At 29.7% G+C, this 24,487-nt stretch overlaps 1 protein-coding gene across 1 annotated transcript in view; it reads right to left on the bottom strand.

Annotated features, from left to right (window-relative positions):
• Positions 1-12,676: 12,676 nt before the first annotated feature.
• The window catches only part of Baldspot (elongation of very long chain fatty acids protein baldspot), a 76,609-nt gene continuing 64,798 nt past the window's right edge, over positions 12,677-24,487 (bottom strand). The window contains exon 2 of the mRNA XM_075376240.1: positions 12,677-22,543. Coding sequence (XP_075232355.1) covers positions 21,964-22,543 — 580 coding nt within the window. The 3' untranslated portion in view covers positions 12,677-21,963. The remainder of the gene's footprint in view (positions 22,544-24,487) is intronic.

Raw genomic sequence — 24,487 nt, 5'->3', positions numbered from 1 at the left:
CGATATTAAAGAAAAAGGCGGAGCTTATGCTTAATAAACCTATTGTCACTGAAATGTATTATTTAATTGTATTTGTTGAAAAAAAAAATATTCCATAAATCATTGATTTAAATAAATAATCCTAATATTTTCTCAGCCGTAGTGAAAATACGATATGTAACTCTCTATTATGGCCATTAATGCACTCTAGCGAAGTTTAACTTACTTCGCACATGTGCATTAATGGCTATCATTATAGCCTCGTTACATAAGTAATATTATGTTATTGATTTAAAAAAATTGTAATTAAATAAAAAATTACTTGTTTGATCAACTTAAAATCTTTTAACTTTTGAAGTCAAGATGCTTAAAAAAGTAAATCAATATCCAAAATTTGTAATATTAGTATAACATATACACTACAATTTCAAAAAAATAAGTTTTCAACTTTTATAAGACTATACGTAAATGAAGTGTAGTCTTGTACAGTTTCAGATCGACCATTCCTGAGATATGTGGTTAATTGAAACTCAACCACCAAAGATCACCGGTATCCACAATCTAGTAATCAAATCCCTATAAAAGTAACTGCCTTTTCTAGGATTTGAACCTTAGAACTCTCGACTTTGAAATCAGTTGATTTGCGATGACGAGTTCACTACTAAGCCAACCTAGTTGTTGTATGTGCTTTCCCTATAGCGCAGCATATATTGCCGTAGCCGTGAAAGTAAAATGGATATTTTAAAGTAACATTTACAAGGCTAGTATATACTCATTATTTTTATTAATACTAGTAATAAACATGATCTCTAGAATTTGAAAAGAATAATCATAAACATAGGGGAAAAAAAATTTAAATGGATCTGTATGTATGTATAATGGATCTGTATCTTTATATTTATAAATGTAATAATAAAAAAATTGATTAATGAACAGAAGTAAATATGCGAAGGAATAAATAATGATAATAATGTATCAGTTATTGCTTTGGTCAACCGATTTCTGCTAATAGGATAGTACTTTTTTTTTAAATAAATTATTCATTTATAATTTAATATTTATATATTTTTGAATATAGAATGTGGGAAATTTGTAAAAATAATAAATAAAATACTTCCTGTTGATGATAACTGCTGAAACTGGTTGATGAATATAAATTTAAAAAGAAAAAAATTATCTCTCAATTTAAGTAAAATTTAACATAAATTATTTAGTATCTGCAAATAGAAAAAAAATGCAGGAAATAATGTAATTAAACATAATTTACTATTAATTCTATCCTAATCTAAATAGAATGACGTGAAAGAAAATATTTCTAACCGACTCACGGTAAACAGTACCGAATGAGTAGGAGCAAATGCAATTCGTGCAGTACACTCACATTTCGGGACTACAATTCATGCCCTACAAACTCTCATCATATGAGTGAGTGTAATATAAAAAAATTTGCAAACAGTCACTTATTGAAAAAGTAATTTTATATATATATATATATATATATATATATATATATATATATATATATATACACGTATATATTGTCGCCGAATGACTTCGATGGCATGTGGCACTTACTAACCTTATGGTAGCCCTGAGAAGGGCTGCTGTCGTCGAATGTCTTCGACGGCTCGTAATTCATAACTTTGTGATGGCCATGAAAAGAAAAGTTTTTACGTTAGCTCTGAGAGACCTATTGGGTCCAGAAGCTGGTCTCCGGCGAAGTCAGGGAGTTGCGGCTCGTCCATTGAAGTCAGACCGGGCCTTCCCTCAGCGCCTGTTGAGTCCCCACTACAGCGTGGCAGTGGTGGCCCGCCTATAACAGCCGACAAGAGGAGTCGCTGGGCCCGCAGCAAAATGTCGGTGCAATACATAAAAGCCATGCAGTGAGCCCAAATAGGCGTAGCATACAGGCGGGTCCCCTCAGCCCCGTAGTATCGGATCGCCGTCGGTCGTCCTTCGCCGGCGCGGCTGAGGCGGTTCTCTCTGAGCGATTCTACGCTGGGCCGGCTCCTGCTGCTGAGTCCGCCGGGCAGGGTATTGAAGCCCCGTGAGCTGGAGCGGGAGGTAGCGTCCGCGTTTAGCGGCTCCCTCGGCGGGCCGGCCAGGCCTGCTGCTCCGGCCGGGATGTTGGAATCCGCCTGGAGGTCCCATGCTGAGCCGCCCAGGGAACTTCTTCCGCCTTCTTCTTCTTCTTCAGTAGTCGATCAGTTTCTATGACTGATGAGAAGGACCAAAAGAAGGTAAAAACATATTAAAATACCTTAGGAGATGTGTACCGTATTTGAAGATCCACGGAACCGATAATTATCCAAAACGATAATGCTCGACTACATACATCGTATGCAACCGCGAAGGCTCTTGTGAAGTTAAAAGCTGAACCTAATCACACCATATATAGATTTGGCTCTCTGTGATTTTCATTTCTTTTCTCAGTAAAAAATGAATATTAAGGTTATTCACTTCACCAAGGATGATGAACTGAAGGATGTAGTGAGGACATGGATCAAGGAAAGACTGTCAACATTCTTCATTAACGGAATGAGAAAACTCGTTCACTGTTGGAAGAAATGTGTAGGTAGCTGTATATAGTGACTATGTGTAAATATAAATGAACATTTTTGTAGCAAATATAATTTTTTTTTTTTTTGCTAAATTTGTTTCAGTTGACTATTTTTTTTCTTTGTGAGTTATGAGTAACTAGACGTTACATTTCAACCATTCCGTGTGCCTGAAATTCACGGGCTCTTACATATTGTGTGTCCCACGAAGAGATGTACGTTTTTTTATTATTACTCGCCCATTCCCCCACTGATTTTTTTTTTTTAATTTACAGACCTTTTAACAAAAGTTCTAAAAATGTTCTGTGAAAATTTCAACCTACTAAGACTTATAGAAACAAAATGGCGGCTTTCAAATAAAAATATCAATTTCAGATAAACTAGGTTTTTTATTCATTACAAAATATCTGGTAAATATGATTAAAAACAGATAGTCTATTGTTAAACATTTATTCAAACTGAATAAAACAGTTTATAATTAGTCAGAACCATGAATAATCATATAAGTATTTTTTATTATTCCAGTTCTAATTATCATCTGTTTTTAATCATTTTTACTAACTGATTATCAATTATTAACTTATGTAAAAGTTTTTGAATTTAAATTAAAAGTACACAAAATTTTATTTCACTAATAACTTCTGATTTTTTCTTTTTTATTGCTATTATTGAATTATTATTTATTGATTTTTTTTTACAATCAGAGGTAAATAATTATTAATAAATCAATCTAGTTAAATAAAAAAAAGGAAATGAAATCGGATTTGAACCGATGTGCCTTCCCCTTGTAAGATCCAAATATTTCATTAATTACAATTTTATTTGGCTATAACTCTGGAACCAATGAAAATAAGTACCACCTACGACATATCGTTGAAAAGCTCTCAATGAAGGCTTATTACTGCAGTTAAGAAAAATACCAAAATTCATTTTTTTGGACTTTGGGCTTTTTTTGGACACTTTTAATCAAATCGATTTCACTCAAAAGGGGAGATGCCTAGGCTAATCGTTTTTTAATTATGCGAGATACACACGTACGTATGTATAGACGTCACGCCGAAACTAATCAAAGTAGATTCAGGGATAGTCAAAATGGATATTTCCGACGAAATCAGAAAATCGAAATTTTTCGCTATCACAATACTTTACTTCGTACAATAAAGTAAAAAAAGATCTTGATAAAATTTCAATCATGCAAATTGTACAAAATTTTAATACACAGTCATATTAATACAGATTTATCATGCACGTGTAATTCCTTGAAAAACAGTAAAACGTATAAAAATCGAGATAAAGAGCATAAATTGCGTTAAACAACGCTATTCTACTTTATTTTTGTATAATAAATAAAGATAACATGAAAATAGAATCATCTTATCAATTATTTCACAATATAATATTTTAATTAGAACAATTTAGTGCTTAATACGAAAAATCTCATCATTTTATATAATTACAAGAAAATCATGAACATTAAAATGTTTTACGAATTTACTAATTGGTATCTTGAAAATATTTAACCCGATTCTGATAAATTAAATACTAAACAAACATATTTTTTTTCTAAATTTCATTTGTTGAGAACAGATTCTCTTACAGAAAGTGATATGTGAGTTACTCAAAATTACCACATAAAAAAAATCTGACAACAAAATTGTATTTCCTGGCATTGGTTATTTATTCTTATATAGAGGAAAAATAATGATTCACGAAAAAATTACCCTTTTTCTTTTTTGGGGGGGGGGGTGAAGTTTTATTGTAAAATTATTATTATAATTATGATTAAATAAACAAAAAAAGTTTTAAAAATTAAAAAAATAACAATATTTTTTATTTTTTCTGCTTTCCCCTCCAAAATCACCTTTCAAGAATTTTTTTATTTTTCTGTGTTTAATATATTAAATTGAAGAAAGTAAAAAAAATCCACTGAAAAATGTACAACCAATAAAAAGTTATCGAAAATTTCTTTTTTTGGGTGGGGTGGATTTTATGATATAATATTATTACTAAACATTTATTATAAACCCAACAAAGATTTGAAAAATTCAAAAAATTAATATTTTTAAACTTTGATCGGCTTCTCCAACCTCAACATTGCCCCTCAAGTATTATTTTTTGGGAGTCGCTTGCACTATCATTGTGCCTAGGAAAACTTTTAAAACATTCGGTTAAGAAGGTGCAATAAATAAAAATATAACTTTTTTTATTTTTTAGGAAGGGGAGATTTTTTTTAAATGGTAAGATAAGCATACATATATATATTAAGATTAAGATAAAGTGGTGTGATATTTGCAAAATATTGATAAAATTGGCCCCGAAAAACTATTTACCCTATCAAAATTACAGATATTGTGCCAAAATTTAAAAATTGTCCCAATATACGGGTCTCTGTACAAAGGTTCATTAAAATCGGTTTATCGTACTAAGTATGTACATTACCCTCCCAGTTTTTATTTGGGGGGGGGGGGGGAATCCCTGGGTCATGAAACATCAGAAATGAAAAAAAAACCATACTCTATTTTTTGACCGGTTACCACATTTTCTTCATGCCGCTTAGCTCTAGCACTATGATGACAGGAAAGAAGAATTCTACGGAATTCTTCTGTAATTACTGGAAACTCTACATCAGCCAAGACCCGGCAAAAAATCACTCCTTTGTTAAAATTTAGCGTTATGTGAGGCACTACAGTCACTCTGTCTGTCCCTACAAACTTAAGGGCTAGAAGTTTTCGGCATTGTTCTTCGTTGTTAACTTCAACAAGCAGAGCACCACTCCTGAGCTTTTTAGCAGATTTTGGAGACACACAAGCTGTTACGATGCTCCTATTTATTATCAAGGGTGAAATCTTTTCAAAAGAACTTACCTTCCCCGTTATATCTTAAAACGAGAAACCATACCAATCTCCGTAACATCTTGTCTCCTTCTCCCTCATTAAATCCACGACCGATGAAGTCGAACGTAGGCTCTTTAAACCCCCGTTTTTTTTCAAGTGGACCAATAACCACTGTAGAAGTATTTATTGGGGCGGACATACAGTTCCCACGAGAACCGGCGATATAACAGACCACTCCAGCAGAGCGCACGCGTACTGGAATTAGAGCTAAATACAACTGGGTTCGCCCAGGTGCCCAGAGGATATCGTTCGACAGTAACTACGTATAGCCATTCACCCATCGGCACAATGGTTTTCACCTTGGGTTACGGTTGCGTTTCACAACACCACCGATTGTAAATGTATTAATAAATAATGTTGGATGTTGTTGTGTAAGGGTATATGTTGTAATCTGTGTAGTGTTCTTGGTGTAGTATAAAGTGTTCTGCAGCTGTGTGTAGTGGGAAGAAAAGCTGCAGATGCTAGGTCTGTGGGGACTCCAACCCCCAAAGTCTTAAAGAATGACTCCAGTCGGGGTTGTATTTGTAAAGGGAAGCGTACAGGATGACCGAGTGTGTCCGAAGACGATGTTGAACTTGTAAGAGAGCTTTTGTGCGTAGTCCTAGGAAATCCTAGGCTATGCTGCAACTATGGCTCTTTCCTCAACTGCAATACGAACTACAGAATTTTATTTGGCAAAACGATGGTGTACGTTCTCACTGGTACAACGCTGTATGTGATTTATTGAATCAGATTCTCGCCGACCGCTGGATTGATCGCCGGGGGCCAGATGACAAATCTTGTTTGCCGCAGCCTCCACCTTCACCCGATCTGACCCCGTGCGATTTTTTTCTTTGGGGGTTTATAAAAGATCAACTTTTATCAGCTAACCTACCCGATTTGATACACAGGATTGAAGCAGCTTTCGCATCAATTACTCTAGACTTGATTAAAGTATGGGTTGAACTCTCCTATCGGCTGGATGTATGCCGTGTGACGAATAGTGTTTGCAATGAAGACTTATAGAAAGAAGTGTTTCAGTTGCTCTTTCATTACATGTATAACTACTTATCATTGTAAATAAAACGTAATAAATCTAACACAACTTTAAAACCCTGATATTCATTTTGAAATACACATATTTATAGAAGTGTTTGTTTTTTTAATTAATATTATTTAAATATTCATCGATAGAATATTATTTCTACATATTGTATTAAAGAAAACTTTTTAATTCTATTTTTAATCGATGGGATGATTTTTTTAAACTGTTTAAATAATTATTAAAAATGGCAACACAATCATAACCTTCTTTCTTTTATAAATTGAAATATTGTATTGAGTTACACGAAAACAGTTGTGTTGTCTAGTACTCGTAATAATAAATTAACATATTTTATTTCTAGATAACCGTCTACATAATTCATACTTATTGACACCAAACAATGATCTGAAGCCTACTTTTTTACTTTTTTGTACGAAGTAAAGGTCACGAAAACTTTCAGTTTTCAGATTTCAACGGAAATATCCATTTTGACCATCCCTAAATCCATTTTGACTAGTTTCGGCGTGACCTCTGTACCTACGTATGTATCTCGAATAACTCAAACACGTTAGCCGTAGGATGATGAAATTTTGGATTCAGGATTGCTGTAACATCTAGTTATGCACCTCCCCTTTTGATTGCAATCTACTGCACCAAAAGTGTCCAAAAAAGCCTTAAATCCAAAACAATTTGGATTTTGTTCTTTTTCTTAACTCCAGTAAGCCCTTATTGAGAGCTTTTCAATGATATATCATAAGTGGTACTTATTTTCATTGGTTCCAGAGTTATAGCGAAATAAAAGTTTAATTATTGAAATATTTGGAACTTTCGAGAGGAAGGCACATCTGATCGAATCAGACTTCACCTCCTTTTATTTAATTTAAATATATTGATTTATTAATAATTAATAATCTGTGACTAAAAAAATTTTACGATAAATAATAATAAAATATGAAAAAATATCAGAGTTATTAATGAAATAAAATTTAATGTACTTTTCGTTTTACAAAAATGTGTATATGTAATTTAATAGGCGTACAAGAAAAGTCATATGGTGCACACATCAGTTTTTTTTTCTTGAAAAAACTTATTTCAAAGCAAAACAGTACGGTTTGAAGTCATTTTATACCAGATAATTCTTTTTTGCATTTGAACCCACTAGTGAATTTTTACAAACACATGCTCCTTGATACGGTTATCTTAGAAAATAATGGAGGTGGTTTTCTGTTGCCTTCCTCTATCTAAATTCCGGCGTACTGCCATTGTTTTAACTAATTTTCCATTAGTGCAAGTCTGTTGACTTATTTAATGGCGGCCGATACTCGCCATTTGATAGTGTCCCCTTTTAAGCTTGTAGCATGTTATAGGTTCGTTGACCATCCCTCATGACAGTACCCCACCATAACCTCGGACACTGTCGCTGCCTGTCCGCGGCTGCTTATTCAGAATATCTTTATTCGCAGCTAACCACCATATCTGATGGCCGTTCCCCTAACCGCAACCTGGGGACGTGCCCTGATGCTCGCAGCTAGGCTCCCAATCCTTTGGGCAAGGATATCTTTCAGTCTATTTTATATTTATATATTTACTTTTTTCTTATGTAATAAATATAATTTCTACTTTACAAATCATATTTATATTTCTTAATTTTCTGAGGTTTATTTAACACTAACAGTAATTTTATAAATGTTATGGAAAAAAACAACGGTTATTTTATTTTCACAAAATATCAATTAAGATGCAACCGCATCAAGAAACTCCAACAAGGTCACAAGCTCTCGCCGCTTGTGAATGGCCAATTTTCCCCTTGACCTCTATGTTCCAGGGTGGTCCTGTCTCTGGCCCCCCCAAGAGCAGAGTAGTCAAACATCAGGTGTTCATTTGACTGGACCTACCCGCAAATGCACAGCTCAATAGCTGCTAAGCGGAACCGAAACAGATATTGGTTCAAATTAACCTGAGATAAGCCTATTTTTCAATGGTTAAAAACAAGCCTCGCAGAAGACGAATGCAAATCCAGCTCTGTTGTTGTCGATTTTACTGAAAAATCCCGTATGAAATCAACTAAAGAGGAACAGTTAAACTTTACATCCCGATTAAAATGCAACACTTCAATAAAAAAAAAAGATTAAGTCATATTTAAAAAAGATTAAGTCGATATTCCTGAATGAATTCAGACATAGACACGGAATTCAAAACAGGGTTCTATTGTGCTTTGTTAGAAAAAACTTCCTAATGAATTATGCCTTCTAGTGGTGCCTTTTTCTGATGAACACAAGTTCGGAATATGTAAATGTATTCAGGACAAAATAAAATCATCATTTCATGAAAGTATTGCAAACAATATCTACTAAATATCAAGATGTTAATATGATGACATCACATCATTTGCTTGATCCTTATATTTCGGATCTGTAAACACGCAGTCTATTTATATACTGGAAACATGGATCAAATCATAGCTTCAAGATAATACTATCATGGGACGGTTTTGCGTTCAACAGGATGAGAACAACCGTATAATTTCTTCTCTGTTGGAGAATTTTTAAATGAACATTTTCACGTTGTTGAATCAGCCGTGTATCTTAACGGCATAATTACCACACCGCATAATTCATCGCGGTGTATTAACAAGGCACACGTATCTGCACAATATACACGAACGAATTACGTGATGCTGCAGAAGATTCCTTCTAAAAAAAACACAAGGGGACGCTTATATATATATATATATGCCTGCTAACGTTATTTGGTAGGATAATTGAAATTGAAAGGCATAATATAATTGCACACTACATGTACAAATGAAAACAATTGAGTTACTTTCAAAGTTACACAAGAGCGACTAAGCTCTTTAAATGATGTATAACAGTTTCGCCCAGTGGCGGCTCTTAGTTAAAATTAGTGGGGGTGCTGCACCAGAAAATTTTTAGCCTTCGTTTTAAAATTGTGTAAAAGGAAACAACATGTATAAAAAGAAAATTTACTCAGAAACTTGATAAAATTCTAATAGAATAAAATCAAATATTTGTTTCATACTTTAACCTAAATTGTTACAGTTCAAGCTTGGCTATACATTTAAAAATGAAATCCATTCACTTGTTTTGAAAAAAAAAATGTATAAAATAGAATAGCAGGAAGCAGGGTAATAATCTAATTCTACACTTTATCACATTGAAGATTATGGTACACAATTTTAAAGCACAACACACGCGGAGAAAAAAAAAATCTTCCACCAGCATGCCCAGGGTCGGCACTGCGGAAGCGACAGTGCTCTCTTTCTCTCGCGTGCAACTTCCTATGTGCGCATGCGCACAACAGCCAAACACTACGCCACTGGAACTATGAAGCGTACAACAGCTCCATATGAAGTTTTTTTAGCTTCTTCATAAACTGGGGAAATGACTACTGCGTCATTAGTCATCCCCCAGTTTAAGTATTACATATTGTACTTAAGAATTATATATTCTTAAGTACAAGCGGGCTTAAGTATTATTTACAAGTATAAAGAAAAAAGGCCTCATTATATTATCGATAATATAGAGTGGAAACAGTGGTGCTGCAGTTCCACAGTGTCTATACACGAGCCACCACTGGTTTCACCTGCAGATACTTCTTTATTCTATAGCTGCTTGACCATTGCACAAAAACTATACACAGATAAATGTGTAGGAGGCGTCAAGTATACCAAATTACTGATATTTAATATATAAATATAAGAAAGCAAAGGATTACTACTACCATGGTTATAAAATGTGCAAAAAATCATTAAAAAAATCCTTTTGCAGAAAGCTGGCTACAAAAAAAGCTCAATGTTTGGGTGCCACAGGATTTGACTTGAAAAAATTTACTCGATCGAATTTCAATCTGTGAAACTCTACTGAAACTAAATCGAGCAATTTGTAAAGCACATCTGATGATATGCGAATGACATGCCTAGAAAAATGAAACTATGCTTGGTCTGACATGAAATAAAGCATGTTTTATCTTTCCATCGACATATTTTTGAGAAAACAGTCACAATAAATAACATGTTTCAGTTTGTCAGAAAATTGTTGCACAATTGTAACATGATATGCCAAATTTAATCATGTAAGATCTTACAGCAAGATGTGTATTTTATACGTCTCTGCTGTGATAACTTACATACAGATTTTTTCAGGTTGGCAGAAATTATTCTTTGAATACTGGCTATGGCCTTCTGCATTCCTGACAAAGGTCTTACGTTTTGTTTTGTGTTTGAAACCGACCTTGTTGTACAACATTTTTTAACCAAATTAAGTATGCTACTCGTTGCTGGAATAATGGCATTTGGAAATTTTTCTGCGAATATTCAACGTGTTTCTTGAAAGGATCAAGTATGTACATAAGCTTCCATTACATCAACCCACTGATCAATTGAATAAGGAATTTTAAATTTTAAAAAAATGCAATAATAAAATATACTGCACTGAAGCAAGAATAATTTACACAAGGTGTAAATTATTCACCTCCACTGGTTTATATGAATGTGTGCGCCACACACATTCATATATGTGTCACACAAGGTAACACTCATATAATTTCAGTTTGAACAGGCTCAATTCAACTTTATGTTCTTGTACATATACATATTTGTAATTGAAATTTTTGAGAATGTGAAAAATATCATGCCTGAATGAAATTCAAACCCAGGAAGCTAAGAGGAACGTTCAGTAATTAACAAGACAAACTGATGTAGAGAAAAAACAGTTCATTCACTGACAAGAAAACTTTTTGAGAGTCAAGTTGGCATTCTTAGGAGCACATTTTATCAGCTGTTCAATCATAATTAATACAAACATAATGTCTTTTGTTGATTTCAGAATGTCAGCTTCGCTTGAAACGTGTATGCCAGAAGAGCAACGTTCAGTGATAAGATTTTTGCTATCAAAAGGTGTGAAACTGGCAGAAATTTACTCAACGATGTTGAAACAGTATGGTGAAAAGTGTTTAAACAGTACCATGTATAAATGAGTGGAACAGTTTAATTCGAGCAGAACAAGTATGACTGATCTCTATCACTCTGGAAGACCAATTGAAGTATTGACTGCCGCACTTTTTGCAGTGAATAATCTTATTCACTAAAAGAGAAGAGTTTTTTGAAGTTTGTGTAATATTAGTGTTGGAACCACGCATTCAATCATTCATAACATGTTAAATTATCACAAAACATGTTCGACATGGGTTCCAAGACAGTTGACTGAAGCCCATAAAAACACTCAGATTCACAAGCTCAAGTAACGATTTGAAGTGGAAGGTTCAAACAAACTTTCTAGATCCTATGAGACCAAACCCCATCTGATTTTCATTTGTTCAGCTTGTTCAATGATTTTTTACATAGTAAGAAGTTTGATGACAACAAAGCATTAAAAAAAAAGTGGTACACAAATGGTTCAAACAGCAAAGTAAAGACATCTATGCTGCGGGAATTAGAAAGCTCACAGAACAGCGGGACAAGAGTCTAAATGTGGCTGGAGACTATATTGAAAAGTAATGTAAGTTTCATTGTCATTGAATAAATCATTTTTTTCTCTACTTCAATTTGTCTCTGTAATTATTGAATGTCCCTTGTATTTGTTCCCTTTTTGTCGGTCATAAATTATTTTAATTAATAAATTTATGATTATGAAAATTATAATCTAAGCTTAAATTACAAAAATTTTTAATTTAATCTAAATGTGAATATTAATGTATGTCTGTATTATATTAATGTATTTATTAATCTATTATTTATTTATTTATCTATTAATCTATATAACAATAAGAAAAATTATTACTCAAACATTATTTAGTTATTAATTGTAATTTTTACTATTATTCTGCACTGAATTATTATATTACTTCTTTTCAGTTTCATCAACTGAATCAGTTCTATAGAAAAAGACTCTTTTCATAAACTAAAAAATTATTTTTTTAATTTATTTAAAGTAGCTACAGAAACATTTTCTCATTAAAGGATACTTCTACTTACATTTTAGGTTGACATTTATAATCCTGGTTACAATGAAAACCTTTCACAGCGCTATAACTAATGGTGGGGATAGCATAATATTTATACTCTTATATTGAAAATATTATTATTACTTCTCACATGTTTACCCTGTGATTTAAATAATAATTATATAGTTTTATTGATTGAATAGATAATTTTTTTTTAGAAAACCAAACTGAAAAAATAAATAAATAAAAATGCATAAAAATTCATTCATTTAGAATTTTTAATTCATAATATTAACAATAATGCGTTACAGCACAAATAAAAAAAGATAACACAACATCATAAGACAATTATTAGAATAATCAAATAAATTTTTAAAAAAAATTAGATTTTATAATTTATATTTGAATCACAGCATTACAAAATAATTACAAATATTTATTTTTTTAAATAAATAAAACAAAAAAAAAATATATAATGAATAATTTGTACTACAAATAACCAAGTACTATAAATCTTGATATAAACAGTAATCTGATTCAAAACAATTTATTAAATTTTAATTCATATAGCACCAACACAGGAGCAAATAACCTTTTATTATTACAAATTTTGATTTTGGCCAAATGGAACCCATTGACCAAATAAGTAGGAAAAAATGGAATTTATTTCTTACAAAATTATGTCAGTCATTTTAATTTGGACTGGAATGTTAAAATAATTATAGCCAATTAATTAGTTAACCATCTATTACATTTCCTGTAAAGTTGAAATACAATTGATTTTTTTTTATGGCTGAAAGAAATCATTTATTGTTTTATGTAATTTGTGCAGTATTTATTCATACCTGTGGCTCATGTAAAGCACCTGAGGCACAATTGAGATCAATCAGAATTTCTACATCTTAAAATAATGATGTTCAATGTACATCCAATGCAGAAGGGTACAGAATAGTGTCATTTGTAAATCTGAATGCATCTGTGCATTTAGATAAGATAGTATGTTGTTATTATTCAAAATGACTGCTAATTTTCTGCAATAGCTTTACAGTTATGATTATTTAGCTTACAATATATACTGAACAGTCACACTAATGAAGGAAGTAAGGTATGTTTTGTGCAACTTCATCCTACGTTGGCGGCAATGATATTTAGAACTGGTAGGAATTTTGGCATCATCCAGGGTTTCTTAAAAAATTATACAGAATTTACTTTTCAACTTACACACAACATGCAGCACATCAAATTAAAATTCTGAGTTTGCATAATATATTTATTAATTCCACTTAAACCTTAAAAACTTTGTAGGGTATTTCACACAAAACAAACTTTCATTCAAATAGAGATATCGAAAGAACAAGTAGGATTCATTGTTGCACAGCTGGGCTACCGTAAAAAAAGGGGGTGCCACATAAATTCACAAAACAGAACAAACAACAATGAAAAGAATGTTGTGAACAGCTTCTGAAATATTATCATGTTAAGAGAGTTGATTTCCTTTTCAATATTGTGATAGGAGATAAAACTTGGATGCATCATAACAACCTAGAAAAAAAACCGGTGGATTATGGAATACCATACCAATAAAGACACTACGGTTGGCCACAATCAAAAAAATTCAAAATATAACTCTCTCGACAGTGTTATGGGTTTCCAAACACGTGTACATGACTGGCTTCCTGGAAGCTGCATTGACTGTATATTCTGTATGATAAGTAAAGAGTTTAAATACTTTATGAGGCATGTGTCCTGCGTTTGAAAATTCATGGAGCCAATAATTCCACAACATAATAATATTCCACCAAACACATCACATGCAATAACCACGGCTCTTGTGAAGTTATAATTTGTACCTACGCCACAACCTTTATACTCACCAAATTTGGCGCCCTATGATTTTAACTTCTTTCCACGACTAAAGAGAAATATCAAGAGTACTCATTTCATCATGGATGAAGAATGGAAGGATGCAGTTATTATCAAGTTATCAAGGAAAGGCTGCCAGTATTCTTCATTGATGGAATGAGAAAACTAGTTCACAGTTGGAAGAAATGTGTAGCTGTAAATGGAGATTATGTAAAGAAACAAATCTATGTTTTTGTAGCAAATAAAATGTATTTTTATGCCATATTTGTTTAATCTGTTGAGTTATAAGCGACAGTGCATTACATTTTGGCCACCCTTTATAATTTTTTTTTTACAAAATATTCATATCTTTTTTGTAGGCAGAAAGGTATACTTTAGATCTATTTCAATGGACAATTTTTTTTATCTGATAAGCATAATCATTTTATGAATTCTGGTATGACCAAAGGTAATAAAAGAAACTGTCTGTATACTAAGTAATTATTTTCAATCATTAAAAAATCTATTATAAAATTATATCCAGATTAAATTATTTAAAAAAATAAATTTTATAATGTCAAAATGAAAAAGTTTTTTACTTGGATTTCATATAACAATTTATAATCTCTAGAAATGTTGTCTGGATGACATGAATTTTTCATCAGGCTGTAATAATCACTGTGTATGGGACAATTGTCAATAAAAATGTCATCATAAATGCAATTATAGGTACAGTAAAAATCATTTATAACAAAACCCAATATCAAGAGTGTATAGACATACACTAAGAATATGAAGAAACTAAGATAAGAAGACTTATTTATATTTGCCATAAATAAATAAAATTACAATTTATTTAACCATTAAAACAATTTACAAAATAATAATTTATTTCCAATTTAAATGCAATACAAATATACAGACATAATTTACAGTTTACATAAAACAACAGTCATACTACTATTTATAATATAATTTAATATAAAGGATATAATAAATACCACACAATTAAAATTTTTTACAAAATAATAATAACTGAATCTACAGTAAAATAAAACTAAATCACATAAATAAGATGTGCGTTTTAAAAGGCAGAATATTATTCAATGGAGTAAACAAATATATTAATAAATAAAATAAAACAAAATTCCATTAATCAAATCTCCCCCTCCCCAAAAAATGATTACAATATTTTAATTATATTTTTAATCAGTAAATGCAAATAACTTGATCACTGCTTCATCGACTAAGTGAACTGACAATCAGACTTAAAAAATAAAAATAATAGAATAAATGCAATATAGTACACCAATAGTTAAAATAATAAAATAACTTTAGTATATAAATAAAAAAATACACAAAAAACACTTTAGAAATATTTAAACATAACAAACAATTTAAATAAACAGTTAGGAAATACAGTAAATAATTTAATAAATGAAGCGTAACTGAAAAGGAAATCAGGTCAAGGTTGAATTATATCAAGGCGAATACAATCGCTGTAGATTGAACAAGTAGATATTATACGTTTAATGAAATAGGTAAATAAGGAAATTTTAAAGATAACATGTTATTAATACCATATAGAATAGATTTAAATACTTATTATGCAGAATAATAAGACTTAAGAGAATTAATAGGTACTAGGAATTAATATTATGAACTTACGGTATGCAAAACAGGTATGTCAATGTACTATATTACATAAAATTACAAGAGGAAATTCAGAAAGAAAGCAGAAAATACAATGTAAAAATATATCAGACACACATAAATATTATGTACTTGGTGGTGAAGTTTATATCAGGTAAAAATGTAAGAAAAGGTTGTAAATAATAAAAATATAGTTTTTCTGAATATAAAAAAGAATTGAAACACAGTAAACAGCCAACAGAATGTCTAATGTGTCAACATCTCAAAATTAAGATTTCTGATAAGAAAGACAAAAAATAAACTTTACAGTCTTCTTTAAGATCAAATTGTAAAAATCAATATTGTAGAATTGAAAAAAAAAACCAAAGCAGCCATTATAAAATCATCATTTAACCTTTAAGCAATACTAACGTTAATAAAATACTTTGGTTTTTTTTTAAAAGTGTTATAAGGAGTACAGTTATAGATTTGTAACACAAGACATGAATAAAAACCTGAAGGTTTTTGAAAGCTGAATTTATTAATGCGTACTCTAGATTCTGTAACAGATCATGTTACAAAGATATTCTTAAAGAGATTAAGTAATACAATTCAGAAAAGTAAATAAGATAAATTATAAGAGAGAAAGGATTATTAAAAAGAGCCTTTAAAGAAACCAATAAGGAAAGGAAGGAAGAAATTTAAACTGTTAGATTAAGTTAAAAACATATAACAGACATAAACAAGAATCCTTGGAGAAAACCAGTGTTTAAGGGATATAACACGATGATAACTGTAATTAAAGTTTGACATTGTAAAAACTATTTAAAGGCGAAATTAGAAATATTTTTATCTTACAATGAATCATACTTAAAATATTATATTTTAAGCGAAGTAGAAAGTGAGAGGATAACTTAGGAACAGACAGAAGTTTCTTAGATACGCAACCTGAAACAACGGTTTAAAAGACAATGCCAAATGGACTATACCATGCTATAGTTGATAAAGATGTCAAAATTACAATTTTAAAGCATTAAAGATAAACACATTGCAATTTTGAAATGTGGGTTTCATAAAAAAAAAAAAGTATAAAAGTACCATGTTTCACTGCATAATGGTTGCACCTTAATCCTTAAGGTCGAAAAATGGTATTAAAATATTTTGTTGCAAATGAATGTACTTAAGATAAATTAAAGTGACATCACTTTGATACACCACTGATAATTAAACAACTTTTACAAGAAAAGAACACATAATTATCCCTAGTGGTCTTATATCCACTCTTTAACCCATAGATGTGCGAACAAGCCATTGAAAGACAATTTACATAATCTATGCAAACTGGATCAGAACGATAGACCCAAGTGGTAAAATTAAGCATTCTTCAATAGAACTCTTGTGTACCAGAATAGGAAGAGTGGGACTCCAAAAAAATGGTAAGTGTACGTAATAGTTTTTAAAAAAACTGAAATTTCAAATGCGTTGGACAGTTGTGAGGATGATACTTTGTGGAACAGTGACTACTTTTAACGAAGCTGAAGTAGTTTCACAATTATTGTTCAATAGCAGCAATATAGATAAGAAAGAATATTCTGATACAGATAACTAACTATAAATCTGTTTTTATGTGTATAAATAATAACACTAACTTCAACGTTTATCTTGCAACCAAAACAATAAAATTTTAGATTATAGGGATTTCTTTTGTTTCTTTCCAGGTTAGAAAAAAAATGACAACCTGACTAGAAATCATATACAGAACAAATAAAAAATCCTTGATCAAAAAATATTAATAAAATGTATTACTTGATAATTATCTAATGTTACTACACATATGTGAAAATAAATTATTTTTTCTTATTCAAGGAAGTGGTTTTTTATCAAACATCCTCAATTTTCACGTAGGCTATGAAAATAGTTTGCATAATCCTTGTTTTATGGGAAATTTTTGGGTACAAAAAGTGTGACCATTATGTGATAAAGTACAATTCATAACACACCTAGAAATCACATAAAGAACAAATAAAAATTCCTTGATCAAAAAATATTAGTAAAATAATAAAATGTATTGCTTGATAATTGTCTAATATTACTACACAAATATGAAAATAAATTATTTTTTCTTATTCAAGGAAGAGGTTTTTCAAAAATCCTCAATTTTCACGTAGGCTATGAAAACATAATGAATAATGGTTGCAGCCTTGTTTGATGGGAAATTTTTGGGTACAAAAAGTGTGACCATTATGCAGTGAAATTCAGTAATATATAACAAACCCACTTTTGCTCTGAGCTAAATTACAGTTTTACAAGTAATTACACAGGAAAATATAGGAGTTCCTAAAAATACATATTTACTATATACTTATTACAATTGTAGGTGTTAACACAATAATTACTAGTGGTGGAACAAATAACACTTTTCTCAAATATTACCCAGAAACTAGGTTTTCACTCGCAGGTGTCTCCATGTGCTAATATTATCAAAATACTCTTAAGGAATATTTTATAACTATAGTTTTACCTATCATTATGGAGAAGACTCAAATTTCTGACCGACCTAAGAACCAAAAGAAACCATATCGCAGCAAGCAAAGTCAGAGTAAACATGAAGAAGCCGTTTAGAGAACGGAAGGGACTAGAGGCCATGGTGAGAAACAATGGAAGACTTGATCAAAATTTATTTTCACATCTTTCATCTATTGTCAACCGTTTAAAACAATTTGATCATTAACCCCAGATACTAAATTTCATACAACCAAATTATTATTCTTACTAAAGAATGGTGGCTAAATCATCAATGACTGGAAACTGTATTGCTGGAATCACAAATGAAAATGTGACCACCCTGTTCTGCACTACAGGTAGTTAAAAAACAAAAACAAAATGGACAGTGTGGTAGAGGAGTACAACCTACCACTGAATACATGATTATACAAATTAACAAAAAAATTCATATATACTAATGTAAAATTTGAGTCTGGAATCTCAAATAAATATTTGAGAATTTGAGGATAGTAATTATGTAAAATAATTACTTATTTACAGTTAATATGAGAAAACTAATATTTTTACGAGAGTGAATAATTTTTATAATTCAAATCATTACAGTAATTAAAGGCTGAAAAGCCCAAAAAAGGGAATGAGAGTTTATGGAAGACAATAGGATAACAAGACTAAGAATAGTATTTTTTATACATGGTCCGTGGCCTAACAGCTAATTAAATATATCCAGTAAGATGCATAAGGAAAAATGTTAAATTCACAATCATTTTCCCCTCATAAATAGAAATAAGCAAATATTTTAACAACCACAAAAATAAACTTACATAGATATCACTACAATCCAAATAAAAACCATTACTCAGCCAGATTTATGAACAGAAGGGAACAACTGTACACAATCTTTTTACACATACAATATAAATAAAAAAAGCTTAAACAAAAAGAAATAAGAAGAAAAGACGTCTTTGGAAGAACAGAGATAAAAATAATAGCAATAATAAGTGAAAAATAGGTTGTTGACAAATATGTCAAATAAACTAAGAAATAAAAGCATAACTTAACAGCTTAAATGAAAAACGGAATAAATTACTCACAAAGTATTAGCATTATAAAAAACGTTAAATTCAATTTTTAAAAAAATCAATATTTCAATTTTTTCGGATAACTTTTTTAAATTCTTAAAAAAGTAAGATACCAACATACATTGGTATAAATAAGCTAGAAGGCTGGATTCATAATCAGATAAAAAAAAATAAGTTAATTGTAACAATGAATTAAAAAAAACAACATAACTGATATTCTTAAATCTAATTAAACTGAAAATGTAATATAACTCTTGAGAGTTAATGTTTAGGCATTTGTATATTATAGATAAGAAATTAAACATCATAATTAGTACATTAGTTTCAACTAATTCAATTAGTTCATGTAGTGCTCACAATATAAAATACATTTAAAAAAATAATAATAAATACTATAAGTGAAGTATTATTAAAACTGAATAAGTAGTAACAAATTTTATAACAATACATAGTATTAAGTATTTTATAAAGCTTACTGTTTTATAAGAACTGTATAATACAATTAGGATTAACTTGTAGATCTAATATTATAATGTATAATAAAATGAAAAATTCACATTTTAAAATATAACGTATAAACTAAAAAAAAAAACTTGTGCCTTTCTTATATTCACAATATAAGATAAAAGTAAATGAAATAAGTATTACATAATTATATACTCGCATGTTTTTGTGTACATGTAGGCATAAACAACTAAATGTACTCTTAAAAAATTTATAATTATGTATATATAAATATATTACTCCATATAAAAGTTTACAAATATATTATGCATGTTTTATTTAAATCAATTACTTAAATATATCACTTATGTTTAGTATATACAGCATTATTTTGTATAATATTCTGAATTTTATCACTTGTATAAAAACCACACTAATGTAATAATAAATAATTCTATTAACAATACAGTAACCTATTTTACCAACTTTTCATTACAAAATTAAATATTTTCAATTATTTAAACAGAAATATTAAATTACACATTTTAATTACCTAACATAAATATTTTTAAAATATCAATTACAAAAATCTAATTAATATATATATATATATCATATTTGTAGTCAATCCCAAAATAAAAATGAATAATTCGAAAATTTTTTTACAGTTATGAAACCACAAAATATATACCCAGTTATGTGGATAGAAATTTTCAGAAAGAAAAAAGATATTATACCAAAGAAAACTGATCTCAAAATTATGATATACTCCAAGTTACACAGTTAAAATAATATTTTTGGCATTTATATACAAAACTAAATTGTTTTAATGCACAGCTATCATCCCTTCCACTAAAAAATATGTTTTTAAACAAGAAAATTGGTGGTAACACTTTTTTTTTATTAATACATTTTCAAATCCTTAGGAAAATGTTATATACATAATAAAAATTATTAAAATATAATAATATACAAGTAGAAGGAAGAATTATTTCTATGGAAAAAAGTAGGTCATTTTTAAAAGCTGTTATATGTGCAAATTTCAGAGAATAAACTAAACTGATGGAAGAACTAGAAACTTTAATAGATGACATAAGTGAATAAAAACAAAAAGAGAAATATTTTAATACTTTTTACAAATGATCTACATGAAGACTTTTATTCATAATGGCTGGAAGGTTTTTTTTTTAAACTAAAATATGCTTGATTTGAGCTCCAGAAAAGTTGGTAATGTTAAGTTAAATGTTTTGTTCATTGCAAAAAAACAAAAACAAATCAGAAACCCACTATCATCATTACCTATTAGATATATTTTTTTCTTTTATTCATTAAGAGGAAAAAAGAAAAAAAATAAGACTACCTATCGATATTAACAATAATAAATAAATAAAATTATAATTTTTATTTATATTATCATTATCTTAGACATGTTTTTACATGTATTTTAACAGAGAAGATACGCCTTATTATTATTAATAATAATAATAAACAAAAGACACTCTTTTACCTTCTTCTGTAGATTTACTTCTAGAAAAAAAATTAATGCATCATCATATCAGGCAGACAAAACAAATAACAGACCACAAAACCAGAAAGGTGAGCACTGCTATAAATGTAATATAATAATTTTGCTAATACTTTACTTTATGTAATTTGGAAAAAAAAAATACATCCAATTATGTGTATAAAATCTGTTAAACTTATTTTTAATATATAATAAAGATATATATTAAATAATGTCAGTAAATAGAATCCCTCATGTAATTTTATTCTTTTTTTTTTATTAAATTTATAAATAATAAAAGTAATTCAGTCCAAGTTAAACTGCTGAAAGTTGTTCAGTATAAATTTAACTACGTTGAAAAAAAATGGTATACCTAACACAAAGAGTTATACAGTAAAAAGAAAATACGGGCAAATAAGAATCACTTGTCTGATGAAGAGGCCAAATTAAAAACTTAATTTTCGCCTCTTAATTATTAATAATAATAAATTGTAAATACATTAGTATTTAACCTAAAAATTGTAATTATCATATAACTTAATTATTGTACTTTACTTTTGTTAACATTATTTGTTGTTGAATTCCTTGTATTATTACTAGTATAATTACCAGGAATGCTTTCCTGTTGCTGTTTTTTCGAATTCCGATCCGGATTCAAATAAGCCTTATAAAAGAATCTAGCAAATAGTACAAAATAACTAAAATACATAGCGATAGAAACTTTAACATTAGTCGTTGTTACATGGCAATCGTGGTGACTTTGTAAATACTGGGCGGCCCAAATATTAACAAAACAACCGACAATCATTTGCGCCAACTGACACGATGTAATCAGCATAGCGATATTTTTTGGTGGCGAATAACCAAGCGATTTTAATGCATAATAACCGTACATAATCGAGTGTACACAATAATTCATTACTATAAACCAACGTGCCGATGCTGTGTATTCGGTGTAAGAGAACCAAGAATAAAGCAGGACGGTGATATGATGATACCAGTGAAGGAAAATTAACGGCTGTTTACGAAGAACTACAAAGATCGTGTCACCAAGTTCTGGTAATTTCGATAACACAAATAACCAGGACCAGAAACCTGATACTCTATCTTGCATGATAAAACTGTAACAGAAAGAAAAAATATTGTAAATCAGTACAAACTATGAAAAAAAAACCTGGAAGGTACATTAAATTGTAACATATTTTATATAATTGCAGCAAAAAAAAGTTTAATAAATAAAAAAATATAATTTTTTAATTATATTTTTGTTGAATATAAATTAAAAATGCTTCAATATGTAACAAGAGAGGTATAAGAGAGCGGGATAATTCATACAATTCACTAAGTGTTGGTATAGTGGAAAACATGAATTTTTTTTTGGATCATGTAGTCTCATGTGTCAGTGGTTCATGCTTCCAGGTTTTATTATGCTAAAGAAAGGAATAGCAAGACTTATACTCTAGTCAAACCTGCAGTGTAGCAGGAATAAATGACCTTGAAAGGTTTATCGTATAAAATGCTTTTTCTCACTCTATAATGAATGTAGGTTACTTTTTGTGCAAATAAATAATACATACGGTATAGAAAAGTTTTTTATACCTGAAAGTACTTTATAACTTATGAAATAACATGACATAATCGTGTACTATGAGATCGGATTAGATACTCTGTCTAAAAAAAAAATTAATAAAAAAAAATTAATAATAAGCAGAATAATTAAGAATCATGAATATTTCAGTAAAAAAAATTAATGTTATTTATTGGCCAAGTTATATCTTAAAATGATATAAAGTTTAATTAATATTCACATTCAAAATTTTTAACTAAAATATACTTACATAATATATATACACTGTTTTTTTTTTATTCTGATAGTAGACAATTTTTTAATCTTTGGTAAAAACAATATACATTAACACCAACTACTTTTTTTCTTTTAAAATAACTTTTCTGTTATTTTATTTTTTATATACTGTAAATATAATCAACCTTTGATTGAATTATGTTGAAACATTCAAAAAACTTTCACTCAATTGATCTTTTCATATTTTGGTTGCTACTTCTAATCTAAGAGTATCACGTAATTTTTAAGCTGACGAAACGAACATCAATTGCCTCATTATAGTATTAATCTTCATCATTGCTAACATATTTGTCATTTTTTTTTATTGTATCCATTGTGATTTCTCAGTCGGTCATTATATGATGGAATGATTCATTATAGATGATATCTACTGACCTTAAGAATTTATGTTACATCTTTTTCTTCAAATGAATCTTTTAATAGATTGAAATCATTAATCTGCACTAACAGGCTAAACATTTATACTTTTTTTTCTTACTTTCTTCTTTCACAGGCAAAAGTTTTAAATATTTTTCAAACAGTTTTGATTCATACCTTTTTTACATGTTCCCACTGCATTTCCATAAAAAAATTTTGAAATAAAAATAACTTTAAAAAAAAGGATTATAATACATCCTTTTTTTTATATATATAATACATCCATGATGTATTCCAGAACCATTGAATTTTTATAATTTAATAGTATAGTAACTGAACCCTGTTACTGATCCCGACCAAAAACTTGCATAATTTCAAAAAATTAAAAACTAAATGAAACAAAAAAATTATCTAAACATAGCGCGCGGGCACACACACACACACACACACACACACACAGAGAGAGAGAGAGAGAGAGAGAGAGAGAGAGAGAGAGAGAGAGAGAAGCAAAAAAAATCTCTACAACTAATATGAGTCTTCTAACATGTATGAACACAAATGATTTTCCTAGTTTTACACAGATCACACAAATAAGTTTTACACTAGTTGGAACACTAAAAAACTGCTGACAAAATGTAACATCTAGTCTAATTTTGCTGATCAAAAATTCAATTGTATGAAGGTGAATAAAAAATTATCTACACTTTTCATTCTACAATCTATTTACACAAAGGAAGGGGTTCAATATAAAATCATTTTTCTACCTAGTCACCTCCCTTGTCAATGCACTTGGTCCAGTGGTTGACAAGCTTGCATATTCCCTCCAAGAAGAAGATTTTTGGTT

This window comes from Lycorma delicatula, chromosome 10, assembly GCF_047948215.1.
Source record: "Lycorma delicatula isolate Av1 chromosome 10, ASM4794821v1, whole genome shotgun sequence".
Taxonomy (NCBI): domain Eukaryota; kingdom Metazoa; phylum Arthropoda; class Insecta; order Hemiptera; family Fulgoridae; genus Lycorma; species Lycorma delicatula.
Note: the sequence above shows the minus strand (reverse complement) of the source record. Positions and strands in the feature narration are given on the sequence as shown.